General features: G+C 44.9%; 1 protein-coding gene across 2 annotated transcripts in view; it reads right to left on the bottom strand.

Moving 5' to 3' along the window:
- Positions 1–23,092, bottom strand: part of Vcl (vinculin) — a 102,909-nt gene that overhangs the window by 4,125 nt on the left and 75,692 nt on the right. Inside the window, exons 11-20 of one of the 2 annotated variants that reach the window (XM_052733561.1) lie at positions 20,551–20,741; positions 19,049–19,248; positions 17,893–18,021; positions 14,817–14,966; positions 10,740–10,848; positions 9,347–9,649; positions 7,915–8,039; positions 5,388–5,573; positions 2,237–2,440; positions 94–297 (exon numbers count right to left, since the gene is read on the bottom strand). In XM_052733561.1, coding sequence (XP_052589521.1) covers positions 94–297; positions 2,237–2,440; positions 5,388–5,573; positions 7,915–8,039; positions 9,347–9,649; positions 10,740–10,848; positions 14,817–14,966; positions 17,893–18,021; positions 19,049–19,248; positions 20,551–20,741 — 1,801 coding nt within the window. The remainder of the gene's footprint in view (positions 1–93; positions 298–2,236; positions 2,441–5,387; positions 5,574–7,914; positions 8,040–9,346; positions 9,650–10,739; positions 10,849–14,816; positions 14,967–17,892; positions 18,022–19,048; positions 19,249–20,550; positions 20,742–23,092) is intronic. The other variant, XM_052733560.1, reaches the window with a different exon arrangement.

Raw genomic sequence — 23,092 nt, 5'->3', positions numbered from 1 at the left:
CCCTTCTCTCCCTCCCTCCCTCCCTCCCTCCCTCCTCTCCTCTCTGGTCTCACACACACGCACACGCACGCATGAGCCTATTTCCCCAAGTACCTGTAAGAGATTGGTTCTAATCCGCTTATCTGTGCACTGCTTGGCAACCTCCTTGGCCAGCCGAGTCACCTCATCAGAGGCCTTAGCGATGTCCTTGGCACACTGAATAAGTGCCCGCTTGGTACCACTACCCCCTCTTACCAGCCGAGACATCTCCGCCATCAGCAGAGCCATGCGCTTGGCTGCTGCAATGATGTCGTTGCCCTAGAGAGAAGCAAAGATACAGCGTGAGCTCTGCCCATACACTGGCCAAGCTAAGGAAAGAAACAGGAGGAAGCCTGCTGCTCTAGCAGCCTCTGGAAGGCTAAGGAAACGGGAAAGTACTGTTTGGGGAAATAGAAAGCACTGGAGAGACAGGAGAGAGGGCACTTGCCCCAGCACTCAGAGAAAAGAACCTGAATGAAAACAAAGAAGACCCAGAAATTAGTCTGAAAGGGCAACGTGGGCACCCCAGGCACAGCACTGAACAAGCACTTGAGCGTCTCCAGGTTAATTGTGTCAATAACGTAGGGCCAGAGCCAAGGAGTCGGTCATACAGGCATTTTCATCTCTATACAGGGGAGAAAGCAGTTGAGCTGGCCAGCGAAGAACACAGAGGAGGCTTTCCAGATGCTGAAAGCATCCTCTTATCTTTCTCTTGTAAACAGCAGCCAAGTACTTGCACTACTTCACTACAACGTTTTATGTGATGATTCTCAGCCTGAGAGAAAAAGGGGGAAATGCCTATTTTCCGCATTTTCTACTTTGGTCTCCCTCTACTGCCTCTTGACCTGTCAGTCTGAAAAAGCATACTATTTTAATCATTCCACATTTTTTTTAAAAAAATTTGTTCCACAAATCAATTCTCCAGTCCTATCATCAGCTAAATGAAGCTTCCAATTAAGGAATGTTCACTTAAGAGGATGCTGCGGGAGGAATCAAATAAATAAATAAGCCTGATTCAGGTTATAAAAGGAAGCCCCTCTCTCAATGGCAGCTTGTCTGAGATTTGGCACTTGGTACACTTAAAATCCTCATGGATCATAATGAGGAAATATTTAAGCAATTTATTTTATGTCCTTAACAACCTAAAATCACAGCAACTTCAGTGTGTAAAACTAACTGAATGGCCAAGCCCCACTCATTTGTCCCCTCATGCTTCTCAATTTCTACACAGTGCAGTGAGACACACACAAACCATGCCACTCGGTGCTCTGCAAGAGCTCCACAGGCACCAGGAAGTGGCTCATCATTGATGTTGGAAGGTACATGTCACAGGAAATCAACTGAGGCTAGAAAGAACACAGGTTTGGGAGGAGGTCATGAGGACAGGCATGTGTTAGTTGAAGCCCTCTGGGCAAACTTGCAGTGTAGACCTGAGATAATTTAGGATTCCATGACTTTGGTTAGAAGACAGCACAGTGCCAGGGTTAGTTTTTACCCACCATCTTCAGACTCTTGCAACATGCCATCTTTACATAGGAAAAACAAACAAGGTGATCCCTTCTACACCTGAACTCCCCAAGTTAATGTTAGTTCAGTACCCAAGGCTCTGTCACCTAGCTGATGGCCCTCAGCTTTCCTTGTGGCCACTTCCGACCCTTCTGAGACAGACACCTGGAAAAGCAGTAAAGCCCCTTCCTTCCATGTGGGCTCCCACAAAGGCTGGCATCTGTCACAGCCAGGTGCAGGGCAGTAAGAGTCCTCCCCAGAGACTCTGCCAATTAAGGCTGCTTTTGCCCTGGTCAGCTCTGCCTGAGCCATCAGTGAGAGGTCAGTGGGAGCCAAGCAAAGCTCGGTGGTCAAGCTAGGGGAACTTTAGTGGTCCCCAATAGTTCCTGACCTAGAAGTCACTAAGAGATGCATCTTCAGCTTCCCAAGGAATTTATAATTCCAACAATGGCCACAAAAATGGGAAGAAAATGAATCCTTTGAAAAGTGACCCCATTCCTCTTTATTCCCTAAACATAAATGTGGTTCATTTGGATATTAGCAAACCTATCAAACTTGTGAAGCCAGCCCTAACAACAAGGTGCAGACAGACAGTTGCCCGCCCGGCTCAGACTCACAGGACCCGCACAGATAATGAGTGATGCAAGGTGTCAAGGCTGCACATGGCCGGATGCATTTGGAGCAGCCCCCAACTGGGGGTACCAATCAGTACCTTACTAGACCACTTGGTAGCTTCCCGATGCAAGGACTGAGCCGCGGCCAGAATGGGCTGGTTGACCGGCTGATTAGATGGCATTAACAGCAGCTCAGGTTCGTAATCGTCTTCCATGTCAGAGGGAAAAGGGAACCCAACAGCATCAGCCGCATCTGCCTCAGCTACAACTCCTATACCCACCTGAGCGGCTGGGATGCCCGGCTTTGTCGATGGCGGGAAGGGTGAAAAATAGGGATAGTGTTAGTAAGAACAACAGGACTTGGGAAACGGAGCTTCAGCTAGTTTAGTAACCAAAGCTTGCCTGGAATGGGAAAGAAAATGGCATGCTCTCCAGGAACCAGGTGAACCAAGGTTCAAAGACAGGAACTCAGCCTCCAGCCTAAGTCACCTTGAGATAAGGAAAGAAATTTGCTCTAGTGAAAGGTTTCCAGAGAAGGCAATATATGCTTGTTGCTGAAGTTAAACCTGACCAGAATCACGTCTGGGGAATCAAACAACCCAGTAGTCATTACCTTTCAAAGAAATCCAGAGGGGAAAAGTAAACACAGCCATATGTGCTGTTGGAAAAGGAAAACTGAGCATCCTCCTAAATCGGATACTCACTATTCCATCATCCGAGAACATGCAGTTCTGCAGCTGTCACTATCTCCTTTAGGAATTACAAGTCCCAGATTAGAAATGGTATGTCAAAAGTAACAGCAAACCAGGAAACAGACAAGAAAATCAACATAATGGTGCATGAAGAGGATTTACCAAATACCCTACAACTGCTCAGCTAGCTATAAGGAGCCTCGAGAAGACACCTCATCTAGTTCCTACGATGAAAAACCTACATTTCAGCCTCTTTCTCCGTAAAAAGATCTTCAAAGACAAAGCTTCCACAATATCTTACTGCGGCAATTGAAAGCACCGCCTTCTGGATACAACCTAAATCTCTCTTTTGTTGAAAATAGCTTCTCACTCAGCCCAAACTCAACTTACTAGTTCACAGATCAGGTAACACACAGACTTGGCAACCAAATGAGGCTAAGCTCTGAGGAGCCCTCATATGAACCCAAAATGGGTGCTTATGAAAGAACAGGACCAAGAGGGGAAGAACATAAATTTTATATCAAAGGTGGGAATTGGAAGGGCTTGGGAAGATACAGAGAACAGAAGCTAAGAACAAGCTGGAATGGAAAGAAAATGAATTGCTCTAATGAAGCCAAGCCATTTATATAAAGACTGATGAACACAAGTTTACACCAGGAAGTGTTCACATGGAATTCTACTCAATTTTATTTAAATGTGTGTTCTTATGGAATTTTATCGAAAGTTCCTAAAAGTCTAATTCCTACCAGTGCATTTCTGTAGTCCCAGGACTTCAGAGGCAGAAACAGAGACAGAAGACCATGCAGGAGACCAGTGAGTCATGAGACTGTCTCAAGAAATAGAAAAACTTTTAAATATTAAAAATAGGAATCCTTGGGCTGGAAAGACAGCTCAGTGGTTGAGAGCATTGACTAGTCTTCTCCAGGACCTGGATTCAATTCCCAGCACCCCCATGATAGTTCACAACCATCTGTAACTACAGTTCCAAGGGACCTGACACCCTCTCCTGGCTCTCATGGGCACTGCACACATGTGGTATACAGACATAGATGCAGGCAAAACACCCGTAGGCATGAAATAAAAGTAATTCTTAAAAAAACAAGAACAAGAATAACAATTCTTATCCTAAATACAAAACCCATCTCCAAAAAGTGGCAATGAAGTTGGAGGACACAAGGCCAGTGAGGGGTTTAGGTACCACCAGTCCTTTCTCCTAAACTGTCTCAACCAAGACTCACCCCCATTCCTTGGAAGAAAAGAGCACTTTGCTGTTGCTAAGGTTCAGAACAAGCTGCACAAAGACAGACAGACAGATACAAACACATATTCCTACCCCTTTCATACATAGCTCAAAAGTCAGTGAAGTCATGAAATCAGACCTTCTGGCCTGGACTTCTGAAGACACTGAGCAGAGTGGGGTGAATGCTGCCTGACCCTCTGAAGTTCCACCTTTACAGTCCACATGTGCTTTTGTGTTCTTCAAAATAAATGTGGGTTACTATAATTGAATTTATATTTTCTTTGAGGAAAATCAACACTATTGCCACTCTCTCCCACTCTCCATGCACAGTAGGATTTGTGCTACATGATCCTGGGGGTGTTGGAGAGACACCATCATAAATAATTCCACGGGTCAGGTCCAACACTAGCAAGGTTTCCACTCCTGGGAACCTGGGCTCCCAGCTAACAGTTCTAACACTGGATTAAAAACCAAGGTCAATTTCTCAGCCTGGAGGGGGTGGGCCCACCAGTTCCCTCACAAAGTGTATGCAGTTGAGGATGTTAAAACTAAGGGATATAGTGGGAATGAAGGGCTGGAGTTGGGGATGCATTAGAAAACAGTTTAGAGCTAAGAACCACATCTCACTCCTAAATGAGCAAAAGGATTTCACTCTAAGCAAGAAAAGCTACCACTCCTTTGCAGCACTCGGGAGAGGGAGCAAACAGGCGGAAGGAGGAGGCAGGACTGCAGTCACATCCAGATTTTCACCCACACCATTAATACTTAGACTTTCAAATTAGCTGAATTGAAGCTAACCTGGAACTGTCTTGAGTAAAGTGGGAGGGACGGAAAAATTCCGAGCAAGGACAAAAACACACTGCTTCTGAGACACCAATCTACCTGCTTCTTAATGCAAGAATTGAAAGAAAAGCACAGATTTCATCTAGCAAAGCCCACAAAAGATACTTTCCCAACTGAGGTTTTGCCTGTTAGTAATGGAGCATCGAAAAACATTCAATAATCCAAGAAAGATAAAGTTTCTAAAAAGACCCCAAATGTCAAGAGTCAGAGCTGAGACTAACGGAAAAAGAAGGAGAAACCCTTCTTTAGCCACAGACGCCCCAGCTTTCACTTTTGCCCAAGGAGAGGCAAACCATCAAATACTATAGACTTCTCACTGAATCCCTGGTAAAAAGAAGAACACACTGCCTGAAACACAGGCTGTAAGCAAGAAGGAAGGTGACTCCAAACAGACTTCTTCCTGAGCTGTGGCTACGGTTCTCCATCCTTCCTGGGAAGACTCACGTGCTTGATGAGGAATGTCTCAGAGCTTACCTTGCTAGACCACTTCCGAGCTTCATCATGGAGCTGCCTGGCAGCCATCATCATGGGCTGGTTAATCACCTCCCCAGCTTTCTGCTCAGGGAACTCTTCATCCTTCTCTTCTGGTGGTGGGGGCCTGGGTGGAGGGACTTCACCCTCAGGCAGAGGTGGTTTAGGAGGAGCAAGCTCATCAGTTAGCTACAAGTGTGAAAAAGCAGGTTGTCGGTGTAAGTCCTAGGAGCTACTACCAAAAACCAATCTAAAAAAGTCTGCCCACACTGACTCCATGTAAGACCACCCACACCCAGCCATGAGGCCCATCTGTGTAATCTCAATAAAAAACATTTTTTCTTCTCTATACAAGAAACTCACAGCTGTGTGTTGGTCATCTCCCACGGGAGGCATAGATAGCATTACCAGATCAACAATTCCAAAGCCAATCCCCACAGAAGATGGAAGGCCTGGATCTGGTTCTGGATCTGGTTGTCAAAGGGCAAATGGGAGGTAATAACTTCTCATTGGAGCTTCAAATTCTGTATCTGCCACGTGATCTCTACATCCCTAATTCTAAATGCCATGACTCAAAGGAGCCACTTACCAGGAACATCACTCTCCTGTGGCTCTTACCATCAAGAGCCTCACTGGAAAATGTAAAGAAATGTTGAAAACTGGGAACCCATTAACCTTACCTATGTGCAGTGACCCAGTTTTGTCCTTAACCAACCTGACATCTTTTACTGACATTAAATAAGAAAACATAGCCGGGTGGGTGGTGGTGGTGGCGGCAGCGGCAGCACATGCCTTTAATCTCAGCACTCGGGAGGCAGACAGGTAGATCTCTGTGAGTTCGATGCCAGCCTGGTCTACAGAGTGAGATCCAGGACAGCAAGGGCTACACAGAGAAACCTTGTCTTGAAAAACCAAAAACCAGGGGTTGGGGATTTAGCTCAGTGGTAGAGCGCTTATCTAGCAAGGGCAAGGCCCTAGGTTCAGTCCTCAGCTCTGGAAGAAAAAAAAGAAAAAACAAAAACCAAAAATTAAAAAAAAAGAAAAGAAAAGAAAATATACCGAAGGACCAAAGGAAGTAAATATAACTGTCTTGATATGCTATTCCCAAATCAGCATATTTCTAAACTGTTAGCTGGAGTAAATATCTGCATATGATCATTACTATTTCTGTTTCTAGGATATTACTCAACTAGCTTATTCTTAAACCATGGAAAATTATATTCGTGGTACTTACTGGGAAAAATTACAAAAAGATTTGAGGGCCTAGAGGGATGGCTCAGCAGTTAAAAACACTTGTTGCTCCTCCAGAAAATGTAGGTTCAAATTCCCAGCACCCACAAGGCAGCTCACAGCCATCTATAACTCTGGATCCAGGGGCTCTGAGGCCACCTCTGGGCTCTGAGGATACTAGGCATGCAAGCAGTGCAAAGCACCCGCACATATAAAATAAAAAAAAAAAAAAAAAATTGTGGGCTGGAGAGATGGCTCAGAGGTTAAGAGCACCGACTGCTCTTCCAGAGATCCTGAGTTCAATTCCCAGCACCCACATGGTGGCTCACAACCATCTGTAATGAGATCTGGCACCCTCTTCTGTATACATAATAAATAAATAAATCTTTAAAAAAAAAAAAAAAAGAAAAAAAAAATAAAAAAAATTGTTTAAAAATTTGAATTCTTCTTGGTCTGGGGAGATAAGTAGAGCACTTGCCACGCAAGCATGGAGACCCCAGTTTGATCCCTAGCACCCAAGTAAAAAACTCAGCATTGGCCTGAGTGGTGGCACACACCTTTAATCCCAGCACTGAGGAAGCAGATCTCTGTGAGATCTCGAGGCCAGCCTAGTCTAATAGTGAGTTCCAGAACAACCAAGGCTGTGTAAAGAAACCTTGTCTCAAAAAACCAAAACCAAACCCCCAAACAGCGACTGGGCCTGGTGGTGTGTGCTTGTAACTCCAGCCCTGAGGAGGCGGAGACAAGCAATCCCCTGACTCATTGGCCAGCCAGCAAGCCCTCTCCATCCCAGTAAGAGGTCCTGGCTCCAAAATGAAGGTGGGTAGCTCCTGACAGACAACACCTGAAGGTGCCCTACACACACACACACACACACACACACACACACACACACACACACACACACAATTTAATATGTTTAAAATCAAGTATTAATTTTGTTACTAAAAAGAGAGAAAGGCAAGAACCTAACAAGAGTTAAATACTGCAATCCCCCTCTTAGCAAAATCCTCACCACCAAGTGTCCAAACTCTTCTACAACTCATCCCTCATCATCTATCCCAACTGCACTTACCTGCTCCCTTCTCACCCTGTCACACAGGCTAGGTCACGTTAAGGACGTATGAAGTGCTGGGTTATGATGCCACGCAACTCAGGAATGAAAATCAAGGTCTGTCTCTCATTAACCACACAAAAGCTACACAAGCCACCTGGACCTGGAGCAGGTAAAAGCAGATCTGCCTCTCGCACAGACTCAAGCCCTGGCTGCTCAATTCCTCCCATCTCTGAGCTTACTTACTCGGAGCTGTTCAAGGTCTGGTGGAGGAGGCGGGAAGTCAGGCTCCTGAGGCTGGAAGGCTTCTCTGACCTTGGCCACGGCTCCCAGGATCCGATATCCCGAGTCCAGGAAGCTCTTTTGCAGACCTAAACAGAACACACTCTCACTTTCAGCCGGCCAGGTCAGGGCCCAAGGCACTGCCCGTCCAGCAGAAGAACTGGTTCCCATTGACGAGGCTGGATGTGAAACTGCCAGTGGGAATCATGGGCAGGGACAAGGGAAGTAGGGCAGGTCAGAGGCCCTGAGGAAGTAGCCCAGGGCAGTTGTTCCTACAGGGCTGAGGATGCCTTCTGATGGTACAACTCAAGCGCTTGGGAGAATCCTGGGTGTGAGCTAGGCTCAGGTGGTACCCATCACTTCTCTTATGATGAAGCATGGTCATGAGACAGGCCTGCTGAGTGCAGAGTCACTGAGTGGAGATGTCAGCTCCAGATTGGGTTTGTAGCTCCCTAGAGTACATCTCACCTTTCTACGTCTGTGCTCTAGTTGGCATTCGGTGTGTTAATCCTTATCTTGATCTGCTAAAATATTTAGAAATTCCAGTGAAAAGATCAAATGCACCCACAGTGATGGTGGACTGGGAATCTGAGGGAGACTCTGCCTAGGTCAGTAGTGAGTCAGGCAGCCTAGATTCTCACCGATGAGATGGGAAATGTTGGTTTCCAAAGGGGAAGGAATAGACACGACTGGAACCACACGAGCGGCTGCAATTGTGATCTCCTCTCGTGATACTGAAACTAGGATCTAAAAGGAGCTGAAGGAAACTCAAATTCTTTCATGGAGGGCTAAGAAACCCGAGTTAGTTTAGGCACTCTAGATCTGACAAAAACAAGATTCTCTACAGAGAGGTCATTGTATGTAAGAAGAGAAGTCATACCAACTTCATGAACTAAATGGTTGGCAGGTGGGTAGCTAGTTTGTTGTTGGTGTTTTCAAAAGTTGTTTTGTTTTGTTTTTTTTTTAAAGTTTCCAAACTAATGACTGTGAACTGGGCTAGGAAGCCAGACAATGTGAAGAAAGCGGAGAGATACCGATCCAGACATCAACAAGCCTGGCAATACTACACAAAACTGAAGAGAAGGAAAGATTAATACAACATTCTCAAACTAAATGTCTACAATTTTTTTCTTTGGTTTTTTTTGAGACATGGTCTCATTCTATAACCCTGCCTGCCCTCGAACTGGCTAAACAGCCCAGACTGGCCTGAAACTCAGTCATCCTCCTGCCTCAGCATCCTGGGCGCTGCGATTAGAGGAGAAAGCACCACACCAGGCATTGTCCATACTTTTACTCCCAGGTTTTGTATGGGGTGGTTGTGGATGCCTACTCCTTTCCCATCTCTGCCGAGTTAGCCTTGCAGGTAGGATGAAAGGCGCCATGCCCGGCTGCTTACCAGGGTCAGAGATGTTTCCAGCCACTGCCTTGGCATCCATCACCATTGGGGAGATGGTCTTGCTCAATTCATCAGAGGCAGCTTTCACAGCCTCGCGGAACTTCGGGTCCTCAGAGTTCTCTACCTCCCTCTTAGCAACCAGCAGGATCCGGTTGGCCCGACGAGCAATGCTGGTCGCCCCAGCTACCAGCATCTGAGGCTGGATATTGGCCATGGCTACCTTACACTTGTCCAGGTCTTTTTTAATTGCCTCTTCAGAAGCATCCAGCAGAGATTTGGTATCAATAGCCTCGTCCACCAGCCCTGTCAAGAACACAGAAATGGAACTGAGTTTGGTTTAAGAAGAACAAAGACTCTAAAACACTGCTGTCTGTTTGCCTCTCATGAGAAAGTACGACACTCAGAAGTCTCTTCTCAGTTCAAAGCCCTCCCTACAAAATCGAAAGTTTTCAAGTGAATAAAATAGCTTAAAAACCAGAAGTGCAAGCACAGCCCAGAAGGTCATTTAGACTCGAGATTTATACTGACCGTGGTCACTGGCCCTCTGATATCCACCACAGACAACCAGAGCCGCAAAGACATCAGGAGGGAGCAAGGACTGCGTCTGAATCCTCCACTACAGCATCAGCCCAGCATCTGCTAATGACCTGCTCTCCTCCTGTCTCCCTCTCCGGCCATCTGCTGATTGCTGGCAGCTTGGAGCGCCTAGGACGAGCCGCACGGAGGACTCCGTAACCCTAACAGCCTGCGTCTCGTTTCTTTTACCTCTCTAGACGCTTCGGGAGCTCCGCTTTCACCTCTGGCTGCTACAAACCCCTGACAGCAGGTTCTACAGGGCAGCAAAGAGCCCACACTCCTCATTTCTGCCCTCTGTCCTATCTACCCCTCCACAGACACCGGGGAAGATTCGGGGGCTCTTCTTCAGTCGCACAGACACGGGTGTCTCCTTTTTTTTTTGGAACTATGTAGCTGATAAGTTGGAGGAAACTCTGAGACAAGCTGGGTTAAATGGTTGCTATTGTGGTTCCGTGAAATGTGATCGCTCTGAAGATGACAGTGCCACTCACTGTACCCACCAACGCCGCCTCCCAGCCGCTGAAACCAAACTCTAGCTGGGACTGGGCAAAGATGCTATTCAAAGAGAAGATAGAACCTGTAACAGTGAACATCACACCGGAGGGCAGCAGTAAAATAAAAGAGACTCGACAGTCTCTCTTCCAGCACAGTGGCAAAGCCTGAACGAGAAGCCGCCACTGCTCCGCAGCATGATCAGGGCCAAGCACACTGTCGAGCACCTGACCGTCTCTTTATCCAATTACAGTTGATAGAACTGGTCCTGTTTGAGGTCCTCAGAACGCACGCATCAGACCAAACGAACTTTGCAAAATTCTACCTGTCATCTTTTCCACATTATCAATCCACTGGTTCTTCATGGTCTCAAAATGTTCATAAGCGGCTTGATTTCCGGGGTTCCTCAGTAAGATTCGAGCAGCAGAGATGACCTGTTAATGACAAAGCAATCTTCACATACGAGGGCACAAGCACATTCCAAAAACAAATCCCCAGGAAAGCTTTTCCCCATTTTACCTATAGATGGCACCAGAAAACCAAAATTGGCAAGCCTCTTTAGGCTGAACATGTTAAGTTTGGTACCACAAACAGACCCCAGAGTGGGCCCTTCACACAAAGGCTTTGGGGTCACAGCCTGGTTTGAAGAAAAAAAAATAAGGTGTCAAAGTAAATGAACATTCATTTAATATTTCAGAACAACACAATAAAGCTGACATATTTAAGAGTTGATGTCTTTATATCAACCCTTTCATCTTAAAAAGAACCAAAAAGAAACTAAAAATTTAGTCAGGCAAGGAAGTTCAATCCTGCAATCTCAGCACCTGGGGGCCTGAGGCAGGAGGTTTTGTTTTGTTTTGTTTTGTTTTGTTTGGTTTTGTTTGGTTTGTTTTGTTTTGGGAGACAGAGTGCCCTGACTGTCCTGGAACTCACTTTGTAGACCAGGCTGGCCTGGAACTCACAGAGATCCTCTTGCCTCTGCCTCCCGAGTACTGGGATTAAAAGTATGTGCCACCATCACCCAGCTTGAGGCAGGAACAAAGTTGAAAAACAGCCTGGGCAAAACAGTGTCTTTAACAATAAAAAAATTTTTTTTTAATAAAATAAAAAAAAAAATCAACCAAATGTATATTGCCTATAATCTCAGCAACTCGGGAGGTGAAAGCAGGCAGAAAGATTTCAAATCTAATGCTAACCTGGACTATCGACATAGCAAGACCCATATCTCAAAAATAAGAGAAAAGGTTGGCATGGTAGGCATGCCTTTAATCCTATCACTGGGGAGACAGGCAAAGAGCTCTCTGTGAGTTCAAGACCAATCTGGTAAATTCTAGGCCAGCAGGGCTTCATAATAAAACCCTGTCTATAAAATAAAATATTAGCATGAAATAAAACATTACTCAGAACTGATTTTTGAATAATGATTAAAACACCTATTCACAATTAACAAAAAATTACTCAAATTTTATTTAGAATAGTATTAACTAAAACACCTGTTGAGTTAACAAACTGCTTTCACACTCATTACACAACTGAAAATTTACATCAACCTCATGAAGGGTGGGGCAGATTAACACCTTCACTTCCAAGATGCAAAAATCAAGACGCTCTAGAGCATCTTATGAGTGACGGTGTTTGGGAAAGATGTACGAGTAGCTGGTAATTCACAGTCCGTGCAAGTATATTTTTATTCCTCAAAACAGTGCATTATGAAGGAATAACTTCATGGAGTGAGAAAGTTAGAATGCATTTGAGTCCAGATCTGTCTCTACAGCCTTTGTTCTTCCCAAGACTGGAGTGTTGAGTCTAGTTTTCCGGGTTGTTTTTGTTTTGAAGCACAAGGACAATTGTATTAGAGTTTAAAAGGAAAACCACAGGGTGGGCAAGCTGTGAAATCAGCAGCTGCCTGAGGAGATGAACTAGGAGAAAAGGGAAAAAGGCCTTTAAACTGGCATGGGGGCAGACAGGTGGCCAACAAGCGGCCACATGGCAGGGAGGGACGCTTTAGAGGAAAAGTAAGAAGTCCAGAATACTGGAGGAAGTTCAGGAAAGCATGTTAGGGGAGATGGGGGGAGCCCACGAGTTCAGGAAAGCATGTTAGGGGAGATGGGGGGAGCCCACATGCTCAGGAAAGCCTGTTAGGGGAGATGGGGGGAGCCCACGTGCTCAGGAAAGCCTGTTAGGGGAGATGGGGGGAGCCCACGTGCTCAGGAAAGCCTGTTAGGGGAGATGGGGGGAGCCCACATGCTCAGGAAAGCCTGTTAGGGGAGAGGGAGAACGAAGTAAAGGAAGGGTCAGTGTCTCTGAACACTTCAGAAAAGCAGGAAGACTTACTTGCCCATATGGCTACAGTCCTTAAACTTCTGTACTTCTGGGGTTTTTGTTTTGTTTTTTAAATCTCAGTTTTATACTGAAATTGTTTTGTGTAGTGTTTTATGAAAGGATTTTGTTGTTGTTGTTTTAAAGTAAGAATGTTCAAATTTTATAAAAATTCCTAAAAAGGCTGGATGCAGATTTCTAAGTTGGCTGCCCTCTCATCAATTTAATTTAATTCTATCCAATAAGCACAGTGGGTGAATGCCTGTCACACCCTGTCATCATTCAAGGCACTGATGTGAGTTCAAGGCCAGCCTGGGCTTCACAAACAAGATCTGGTTTTGTTTTTTTTTTTTTTTGTTGTTTTTTGTTTTTTTGTTTGTTTTGTTTTTTTAAGTTAAATGAACATGACTTCTCCAAATGGGCTGGGGCATATAGCTCAGTGGTGATGTGAGGCATTCGCCTTGCATGTATACAGCCCTGAGTTCCAAGGAGGGGGAAGAGGTAGGGGAGGGAGACAGAGAAACTCTAAAGTCTTAATAGGCAATACAGACACACATGGACCATTTCCCTCTCCTCCCCAGAGAACTTCCCACAAAAGTGGGAACGACAGCTTTATAAAGCCTAGCAGAATCTCTATACATTATAGGCACTTAATAAGTGTAATGGATTTTACTATATATTAAGAGGAGAAGGAGGAACCAACCCTGCACAAACATTACACTAAATGATGCTGAGCAGCTGATCTTTTTAAGAAAGCTAGGTGGGCTGGGTGGAGGTGGCGCACGCCTTTAATCCCAGCACTCGGGAGGCAGAACCAGGCAGATCTCTGTGAGTTCGAGGCCAGCCTTGACTACAGAGTGAGTTCTAGGAAAGGCGCAAAACTATACAGAGAAACCCTGTCTCGAAAAACCAAAAAAAAAAAAAAAGAAGAAGAAAGAAAAGAGAGCTAGGTGGGCATGCTACTGCACACCTATAATTCTATCATTAAATAGTTTTAGTCCAGCCTGGGACTGGACTAAATCAAAAGCTTCCCTCAGAAAAAAAAAAAAGGGGGGGGGGGCAGACTGACTTACTAGAACTTTTAATTCTATCCAATTTGTTCTCTCTCATTTCCAAATCTTCTTCTGGTCTCAAACTTCCTGGCTATACTTTGGTCACATAATTAATTACATACCTTAGTTATGCAATTAGGTAGAAAAGGAAAACTAGCAATAGAAACCGCTATCTTTCTCAATCTCCTCAAAGAGATGCTAAACTACATAAGTGTGACAGCAGAGGACTGCCTTCCTGCCTGGTTTTGCTCTCAAAATGATACTGACCACTACTTAAAACTGCAAACAATGCAAAAATAGAGAAAGGTCCAAGTCCTCTATAATCCTAGAGTTTGACCCAATGAATATATAAATATGGATATGGGTATGTGTGTATGGTATGTGTATATATGATGTACACGCACATGCTTGCATTTGTGAGTGCGGAGGTCAGAGGACAACCTTGGTGTTGGTCCACACCTTCCGACTTGTTGGAGACGTTGGTCTGTTGTTCCTGACCGTGTATGCCAGACTCAGTGGCCTGTGAGTTCCCAGGGATTCTCCTTGTCTCCACCCACCATCTTGCCTTAGGAGCACTGTATTACAGACATACCTTACCATGACTGGCTTTTACATGAGTTCTGGGGATCCAGACTCAAGTCCACATAATCATGTGACAAGCACTTTCCTGGCGGAGCTACTTGCCTAGCTCCGCATACATGTCTTTGAGATTTATTTTTATTATGTCTAAGTATGTGTAGGTGTGTATGTTGCACGTGGGTTTGTGCGCAAGTGCAGGTGCCCATGAAGGTCAGAGGCATAAGATCTCCAGGAGATGGAACGACATGCTGCTGTGAGCCAAATGACGTGGGCGCTGAGAAGCAAACTGGGGTCCTCTGGAAGAGCCTTATGATGGCTCCTAACTGCTGAGCCATCTCTCCAGCCCCTCTGCGTACTTTTTAAAAATGTGATCCTAACAAAGCAGCTATAATTAATTTCATCTGGTAAATACTATATGATGGTACTGAGATGAAGAGTGAGAAAAGTGTAACCTGGGGAGTGAGTTCCCGGGCTGTCTTCACTGACGCCTGAATGCCTTCCACCGTTGATTTATTGGCAGTACCAACAGCAGCCGCCTTCTCCGCTGTGGCTCCAAGCCTTCCTGAATGGTTTTCAAAGTTGGCTGCCCTCTCATCAAAGACCTGGAGGAAAAAAAAAAAAGACATCAAGGAAATGTATCTCAATGCAATACACCAGGAAGTCTGAGAAAAGACGTTTTTCATCTGATTCTGCAACTGCTCAAAAATTTGAGATGACATCAAGTCTTATTACTAAACAATAGTCAAATGCCAAACCTTGACATTTATAGATTTCCTCAGAGGTTCAGTCTTAAGCATCATGGACACACACAGAGACACGTCCCTGAATCTTTGTTCAAGCTTACTTACCACGAGCAAGCAGGACACACACAGAATTACACACTTTGCAACGAGTTCACAGAATAGTGAAGACTAATTATCTCATTCCCCAAAGGTTTTTGCTCTTAGTTTGACGAAGACAGACAAACCCACTCCAGGCTCTACTGTAGGCAGCTGGGTGCATTACAAGGCCCCTGAGTATCCACAAAGAGTCCTCACCTAGCTCCAGCCTCCCCCCATGTATCCCATTACCATTAATGTTGTAAAAACTCTGCCCTTGACCTCAGTGGGAAAATGATAGCTGATGCTCACAGGAGACTAACACAAGGGCAAGGATGGGGTATGATTAGTGCCAAACGCAAACCCATCTCCTCAACTGTTCAGTTGGGTCTCTGAATCTTAAAAAGTTAACTTTCCTTCCCTTGCAGGTCTCAGGAGAGGCTGAACACCAAAGAACTATTTAACTTAAAGGGACAAAAGGCTTCCTATTTTCTTGGGTGGCATTAGGATCGATGAGTGGAAAAGAAGGTATACCAAACAGCACTGAGCACGCCAGGAGCCGGGCAGAACACCTCTCTTTTACACCCCACTGAGGGTACTACTTCTGTACTTGGTACCCACTCTGACTCAAGTCAGACAATCTCTGAGGGTCTCCAGCTGGACAGCAAGTCCCATTCTCATACCAGTGTTCTACATTCAGCAACTGCGGTCTCGGCCTGTCCTGACCTCCTGTTCTGATTCAGCTTCCTGGGTTCCTATTAGGTAAGGCTCACACTCTCAGACCAAGAGTTGGTCCAGTCCTGCTCTCCTGGCCTCACAAGGTATCCTACCCTCGTTGACCCCCACGCTATAGGTTTACGGGTCTGCTGCCTACTTTGGTGGACATTTCAAGCCCAGGATGTATCTGTTCTCCCTTCAACTGATGATGCATTAGATGGCTTTTCTCTGAGCTCAGTCAAAATTTACTGTCTACTATTTGCCCAGTCTTAAGGTAGGTACTGAAAAGATTAAAAATGGAGAAAATAATGATGTGCACCTAAAGGGGTTCACAACCTAGCGGGAAGCCCAGCAACAGGCATTTGTAATAAGGTGTGTCACGATGTGAAATAGCAGAGCCACACAGCAATCCTATGGGAGTAAAAGGAAAGGTACTTAATCTATCCACAAAGCAAAAGAACAAAGAGGAACCAGGCAGAAAAGCAGCCAGAGGTCGTAAGGTAGAGAGAGGAAACAAAGACACAGAGGGCCGAGGATGCAAGACGTCACACACAACTAGCTAGTGCAGGAACGTGGGATAAGAGACAGCAACCTGTAAGAAACCAACACGAGAAGAACACGAAGAGCCAGACCACAGGGGCCTGGGGACATAGCTCATTGGTAGAGAGCTTGCTAGAATGCATGAGGTCCTGAGTTGGACTCCCAGGGTCCCACAAGCCAGGTGTTAGGGCCCAATCTATGGGTGCAGCACTGAGGAGGGTCAGGAGCTCAAGGCCATCCTCAGCCTCCTAACAAGATCAAGGTCAGCCTGGGGTACATGAACAACAGACAAATATGTAAACAAAGCCACAGCACAAAGCTCCAGCTTTGTCCTGATGCCCACTGAATGGATTAACCAGGAGAAGCACAAGGCTGGAGGAACTTTCCCTCTTCCCCAGTTCGGTGGTGGCTTAACGAATGATTCAAAGACAACAGAGCTAGGTGACCACCCAGGGGGCGAAGACCAAGAATCAGAATTTAAACTGTGGCAACACGATAGAAAGGATCCAAAATTATTGGTGATATAAAATTAATATGCCTGAGTCATCCATTGGTGTGAAGGTCTAGGGAACGATTTCAAAGAGGAACAGCACATGCATCTAGAACACATATGAAGCATCTAGAACCTGGGTCCTAGACGGACAAGACAAGCAGAGAGTTGGGTCTAGGGGTCTGAGATGTAGAGGGCTGGGATGGAAAAGTAGCAAATCGCCCTAGCATTAGGGGACTATGAACTGAACCATCTCCTAACCTAAGCCAGAAAGAGAGTTTGCTAAGAAGTAAGAACGCAACATTGACCCAAAATTATTACATCTTGGGTGGTCCTCCAACTTTTCCTCTGTGCCTAATTGATGGCTAGGAAAGACCTTGTCTCAAAAAACAAAACCAATACAACACACTGAGTAGTAACATACTGAAGATCCAAGCAACACCCGCTTACAAACCAGGCCTTTGGGGGCCTTTCTTCCTGAAGAGTTAGATTACCAGCACATCACTAGCCCACTGTTCACTGTAATGACTCTGGATTCACTCTGGGGGAGGGAGGAGTCACTGGAAGGGTTTGCACAGAATTATTACATCAAGTGAGTTTAAAGGAGTGTCCTGACTCGGGCTGAGTCTAAAATGCCCTATTCAGAAAGTTGTGGCTGGAGTGACCCTCATCCCTCATTTCTTACTGCCTGGAGTGATACCTTCCCTTGAGAAAAACACCAAGAAAACCATAGAGAAGCCAACTTTTACCTTTTGGATCAATGCCAAAGATACTTCCTTTCATGACAGGCTCCTTGCTATGGGATGAAAAGCAATGCCACTTGCTCTAATCCAATGGTCAGACATGCTGCAGCTAGCGCTCACAGACAGACATGACTGATACTCCTGGGGGAAGATCCCCCCCCCCCCCCGGGTGTCCTTCCATCTTTCCTCCACAAGCAACCCATGTCCTTCAAATACCCACCTCTTCCCGATTGGGTGCATCAGGAGGAGCTGTGGCCGCCACTGCCAACAGCTTGATGGGAGTTGTGGTATTGCTGAAAACATCGGACACCTCTTGAGTCATAGCTTCCTGCATCTGAGCTTTAAGATCCTTAAAAAGATTGTTTACAAATGAAACTGACAGCAACATCCAGAAGGCATAGCTGCTCACTTCACGGACACATTCATTCTGTCTTTCATTCACTTTCAACACTAGTTCTTAAATATCAAATATGTACGAAGCACAGAGCTAGCACAGACCTAGTTAGGAATTCTGTTCTCTAAGACGTTACACATGGCTCCTTTCCTGGTAGAAACCATGAAATGACAGTGAGACCCACAGGGCTGACCCCCAAGAAGGGTCTAAGGAGAACTGGAGTTCCTCACTGTCCCCAGTTCTAGCCAGGCCTGGTGATGACTTTATTAACTGTTTGGAAAACACAGTACCAAATTTCTAAATAGTTTACTACCTCGAAAGAAATTAAAAAAAAATAAAATAATAAGGTTTCTAAAAGAAAATCAATAGGCTCCAGGTACGTGCATATAATCATTGCACTCAGAAGGTCGTGCTATGAAGATTGCCAAGCGTTCAAGGCCAGCCTGGGCTACAGTGAGACACTCTATCTAAAAAAAAATAAATACTGACTAAATATCAGTGGAATGATATGTGCACAGAGCAAAATCATGAAAGCTCTCTTAATTAAGTGAAATTTAGAAAAAAATGTTAGTTGCTGCCACTCGGCTTATCCCTAATAAGCTCTGATCTCCTTATACATTTGGTCACGTTGCTTTAATTTTCCCTAAACCCAAGAATCTCAGGTCTCGGGCTGTGGTGGGGCAGCTCAGTGAGGTGCTTGCCTTGCACAGGAAAACCTGCATTTGATCTCCAAACCTCACACGAAAAAATGCTGGCGCTGGAGAGGTGTGGACAGGCAGATCCCTGGGGTCCTGGCTGCCCAGCCTACTCTCTCGGCAAGCTCCAGAAAAATGAGATGCCCTGTCTCAGAAAATAAGGGTAGATGGTGCCTGACATCTGAGTGGTCCTCTGACCTCCACACGCATGTGCATGCTGTACAAAAGTCTCTTCTCTTCACTGTTTCTTTAGACTAACAGACATCAAAGAATAGACCGAGGTCTACCTTTAAGGAGTCTTGGAGCTGGGAAGCAAGTGCTCTGGCCTGAGGACTCTCCCCTTCCCCTCGGGCAGCCAGGTCAGCCAGCTGGGCTGTTAGCTGATCTACACGGTCACACTTGGCAAGAAGATCTTGGCGATAGGGTCCCATCATGACATTGGCCAGCCGATGCCCTTCAGCCACAAGTCCACGGATGGCGGCCTGACCTAAACCAAGAGGGAAACACGTTCAGTTCACACAGACACAGGGAAGGAGCTGTGGCGTCACTCCAGATTCTTTTAAATAGCATTTAAGAGGAGTACAGGATTCTCCGACAAACTGTAAAAGTATAAAGAGAACAAACCATACACTAACTTTTCAGAAGTTGGGGAAGTGCTGGGATTGGACCCAGGGCCTCGTGCATATCTACTGCTGACCGACACCCGAAACCTGACTTGTATTCCTTCCTCATTTTCTTTACAATGAGCAGTGCTCCCTTAACTAAACACCGTTCTGACTACCAGTCCAGCACACACGAGTCTTAGGGTTTGTCCCTAGCACTATAAAAGCAACAAAACCAAAAAATCACCTAAAAATATAGGCTACGATTTAATAAACATAACTATCTTCCTGTTTGCTAAGTATTACAATAGTATTCATTGTTTACATCATTCTGATAGGAACTCCTCAGAAATAAATTAATAGAAAAAACTCCTAACAACCCAATTGCCGCCCAGTGGGTACGAACGCTTTAACGCACTGAGCACAGAACAGAGCGCTGTGTGCTTCACTCCTATACCAGCTTATGCATCTGCCCCTTCCTCTAGCCCCTCACCGGCAATTAAACATCAAAAATTCACACACTCAACTTACCCAGGGAACGGGGGAAAGGAGAGGGTGTCTTTCAGCCTCAGCAGATGTGCTAGGCAATCATGAAATAAAATCATATAAATCTATTTCTAGGTCTTCTTAAAAATCAAACTTTTAGATTATAATATTTTCAACATTCAGGCCTGATGGCATACGCTTTTAATCCCAGCACTCGGGAGGCAGAGGCAAGTGGATCTCTGTGAGTTCAAGGTCAACCTGGTCTACAATAGTGAGTTCCGGGACAGCTAAAACTAGAGCTACATAGAGAGAACCCGTCTTAAAAAAAAAAAAAAAAGATTCAATTTCTACAGGATGCTGTAAGGACATCAAATACCTTTCATTGTCATTTTTCAAAAACTATATTTAACTGGGTACTTGGTTATAAAAGAGACGACAAAAGAGAAATACTACGGAATGAAAACATACATAGGACTGGTAGTAATCAGTTCAAAGTTTCCATTATGAAGCTCTTTCTGTTTGTCCACAGCAAAATCATTTACTCTCTAATACTTGGTTAAATAATAGAGATTTTCCTGGCTGCATCTGGAGATGCACTAAAAAGTACCTTCCCAGTGGCTCAAGACTCTTCAGCACCTTCTTACTGACCATAAGGGACGCGTGGCAGTGGCCCACACAGTTACCCTGAGACCAGCCCTTACCGACTCCACGGTCATCTACAGTAGGATTATCAATCCAGCGCTGTGCTTGTTCAATCTTGCCCTCGAGGTGGACAGCTGCCTTGGCAGGTCTGCTGTTGGCCACAGCCCTATTGGTTTTGGTCTGCAGGTTCTGCAAGGCCGTGGCCACCTGCTTAGCCAATGCTCGAGCCTCTGGGGAGTCTCCTTTCCCCCTACAGAAATAAATAAAAACAACCATCCAGTTATAATTTACATTGTAGACACAATTATGTTGAGATCATTTAACTGTTAATAACATGTTAATGGGAAAGAAAATTGCTAATGATTATTAGATTGACTTGAAATGAATGTTTATTTAGCCCTTAAATATAATTGAAATTCACATTATTTTCTCCTAGTTTGAGTCAGTCTACACAATTATACAACTACAAGGTTATGTTCGCTAGCCTAATCACTCACTACTAGATTGCCTGCACTCTCAATCTGCCACATATAAAAACACAAGATCCAGCCGGGTAGTTGGTGCCTTTATTCCCAGCACTCGGGAGGCAGAGGCAGGCGGATCTCTGAGTTCAAGGACAGCCTGGTCTATGGAACTCCAGGACAGCCAGGGCTACACAGAGAAACCCTGTATCAAAAAACCAAAACAAACAAACAACATCAAAAACACCGCAAGCTCCCTGTGGAACTAGGTGTGCCTAGACAGCCATGTTCATAGTAGAAACAGCACTAGTAATAGATTAATAACACAACTAGTAATAATGCTGTATCTGAGCCCGAATTTTTCCAGGTCCTGCTACAAGTTCTTCCCTTGCATCACTGAATACAACAATCCTATGGGGCGAAGCACAGTGTTAGCTAACACACAAATCTGACACACAAAGGTGAGTAAGATCCCATTATCTAATTTGGTGGAGTCTGGGTTCAAGTTTGGCCCTCTGAGTTTAGAGTGCTCTCTTTTAAACGACCACCTGTTCTATCTTATGCCAGTACCCTGTAATTCCTATTCTCTGCCAAAACTGATTGAACTGGCTGGTTTTCCACTCAAAGACAACACACCTGCAGTCACAAATGACATTTAATTAGACTCTAGTGTTTCTCCCAGTATAGGGCAAATCAAAGTTATCTGGGATTCTATTTTTAGATACCGATTGATAAGTCAGTCATCCAAAGAGACGCTGATAAATTATATCTAGGTCCATATCTTAAACAAAATTTTCCAGTAATCCTTGGAACACACTTCAAAAACATTTTCAAAGTGAACCAGTGGTGGCTCTGGAGCTAGAAAGTTGAGTTAAGCCTGGGGCGTGGTTAGTCAGACCAAAGGAAGAGCCCCAGGAAAATGCAGAGAAAGTAAAGCAAACATACACGACCCACCGGAGCTAAGATACTAAAGGGGGCATGGGGGCTTCTAGCTACTACTAGAGTTGGCCACAGTTCAAGCTGGGGTTCCATTAGATGCCTCTACATATTTTCAATCCAGTTCCTTGCCGCCAAAGAATCTAAACAAGTGTAGCCACACAGAAATAAGAAAAAAAAAAAAAAAAAAAAACACATCATGTGCACTCAGGAGGCAGAGGCAGGAGTATCTCCATGAGTTCGAGGCCAGCATGGTCTACAGAGTGAGTTCCAGGACAGGCTCCAAAGCTACACAGAGAAACCCTGTCTCAAAACAAAGAAAGAAAGAAAAATATATAAACTGACCCGAAAGAACTAATTCCAAAGATGTGATTCTAACCATTATGAAAACAAAAAGGTAGGACTGGAGAGATGGTTCAGCGGTTACAAGCACTGGCTGCTCTTTCAGAGAACCCAGGTTCCATTCCCAGCACAACCATCTGTGACAGCTCCAGTTCCAGATTCAACACCCTCTTCTGGCCTCTGTAAGCACCAGGCATGCATGTGGTACACAGACATACAGACAGACAAAACACCCATGAAACATAAAGTAACAATTTAAGAAAGAAAGAAAATACAAAGAATCTGGTTAATTTTATATCTAGAGACTACTCAGTCACAGAAATACCTTCACCTGCCTCATCTATAAAAATGAAAATATCAACCCATCTGCCAGAATGACTAATTGTAAAAACTTCTTATTTTCTCTAGCCTCCCCTCTTACAAAGCTAGGCAAAGAAGGGGGTTACTGTGGTTTCCACATGACTAGTGCTGCCGGCAGCTTATGTACATGCACGTCTGTTCATGTTACAATGATAACTATGATGACTGCATTAGCGGCCACACATGAAGGTCTACTGTCATCATCGCTACCAAGAGCTATCTCGGGGTCATCTGAAAACTAGTCACGAGTATCTACCTCTGCAATGGAGTGTGCCAGGTCCTAGGAATTCACTCTGCCTTTTTGCTTTCTTAGGCAACCGTGGCCTCTTTGTCAGGATTCTAATGAATCTCTTACTTTGGGAAGATAAAAATAGGCATTTTCTCACAGAAGAACAGAAATAGAACCTATAAGTTAGATGGAAGAAGTGGAATATGACTTTGGTTATCCTTAGAGAACGGTGCTGCAGGACTACAGCACAAAAGACAGCCATTTCTTCTTCGC

The sequence above is a fragment of the Peromyscus californicus genome, unplaced genomic scaffold (genome assembly GCF_007827085.1).
Source record: "Peromyscus californicus insignis strain IS unplaced genomic scaffold, ASM782708v3 Scaffold_12__1_contigs__length_115047231, whole genome shotgun sequence".
Taxonomy (NCBI): domain Eukaryota; kingdom Metazoa; phylum Chordata; class Mammalia; order Rodentia; family Cricetidae; genus Peromyscus; species Peromyscus californicus.
This window is presented reverse-complemented; position numbering and strand designations above follow the sequence as displayed.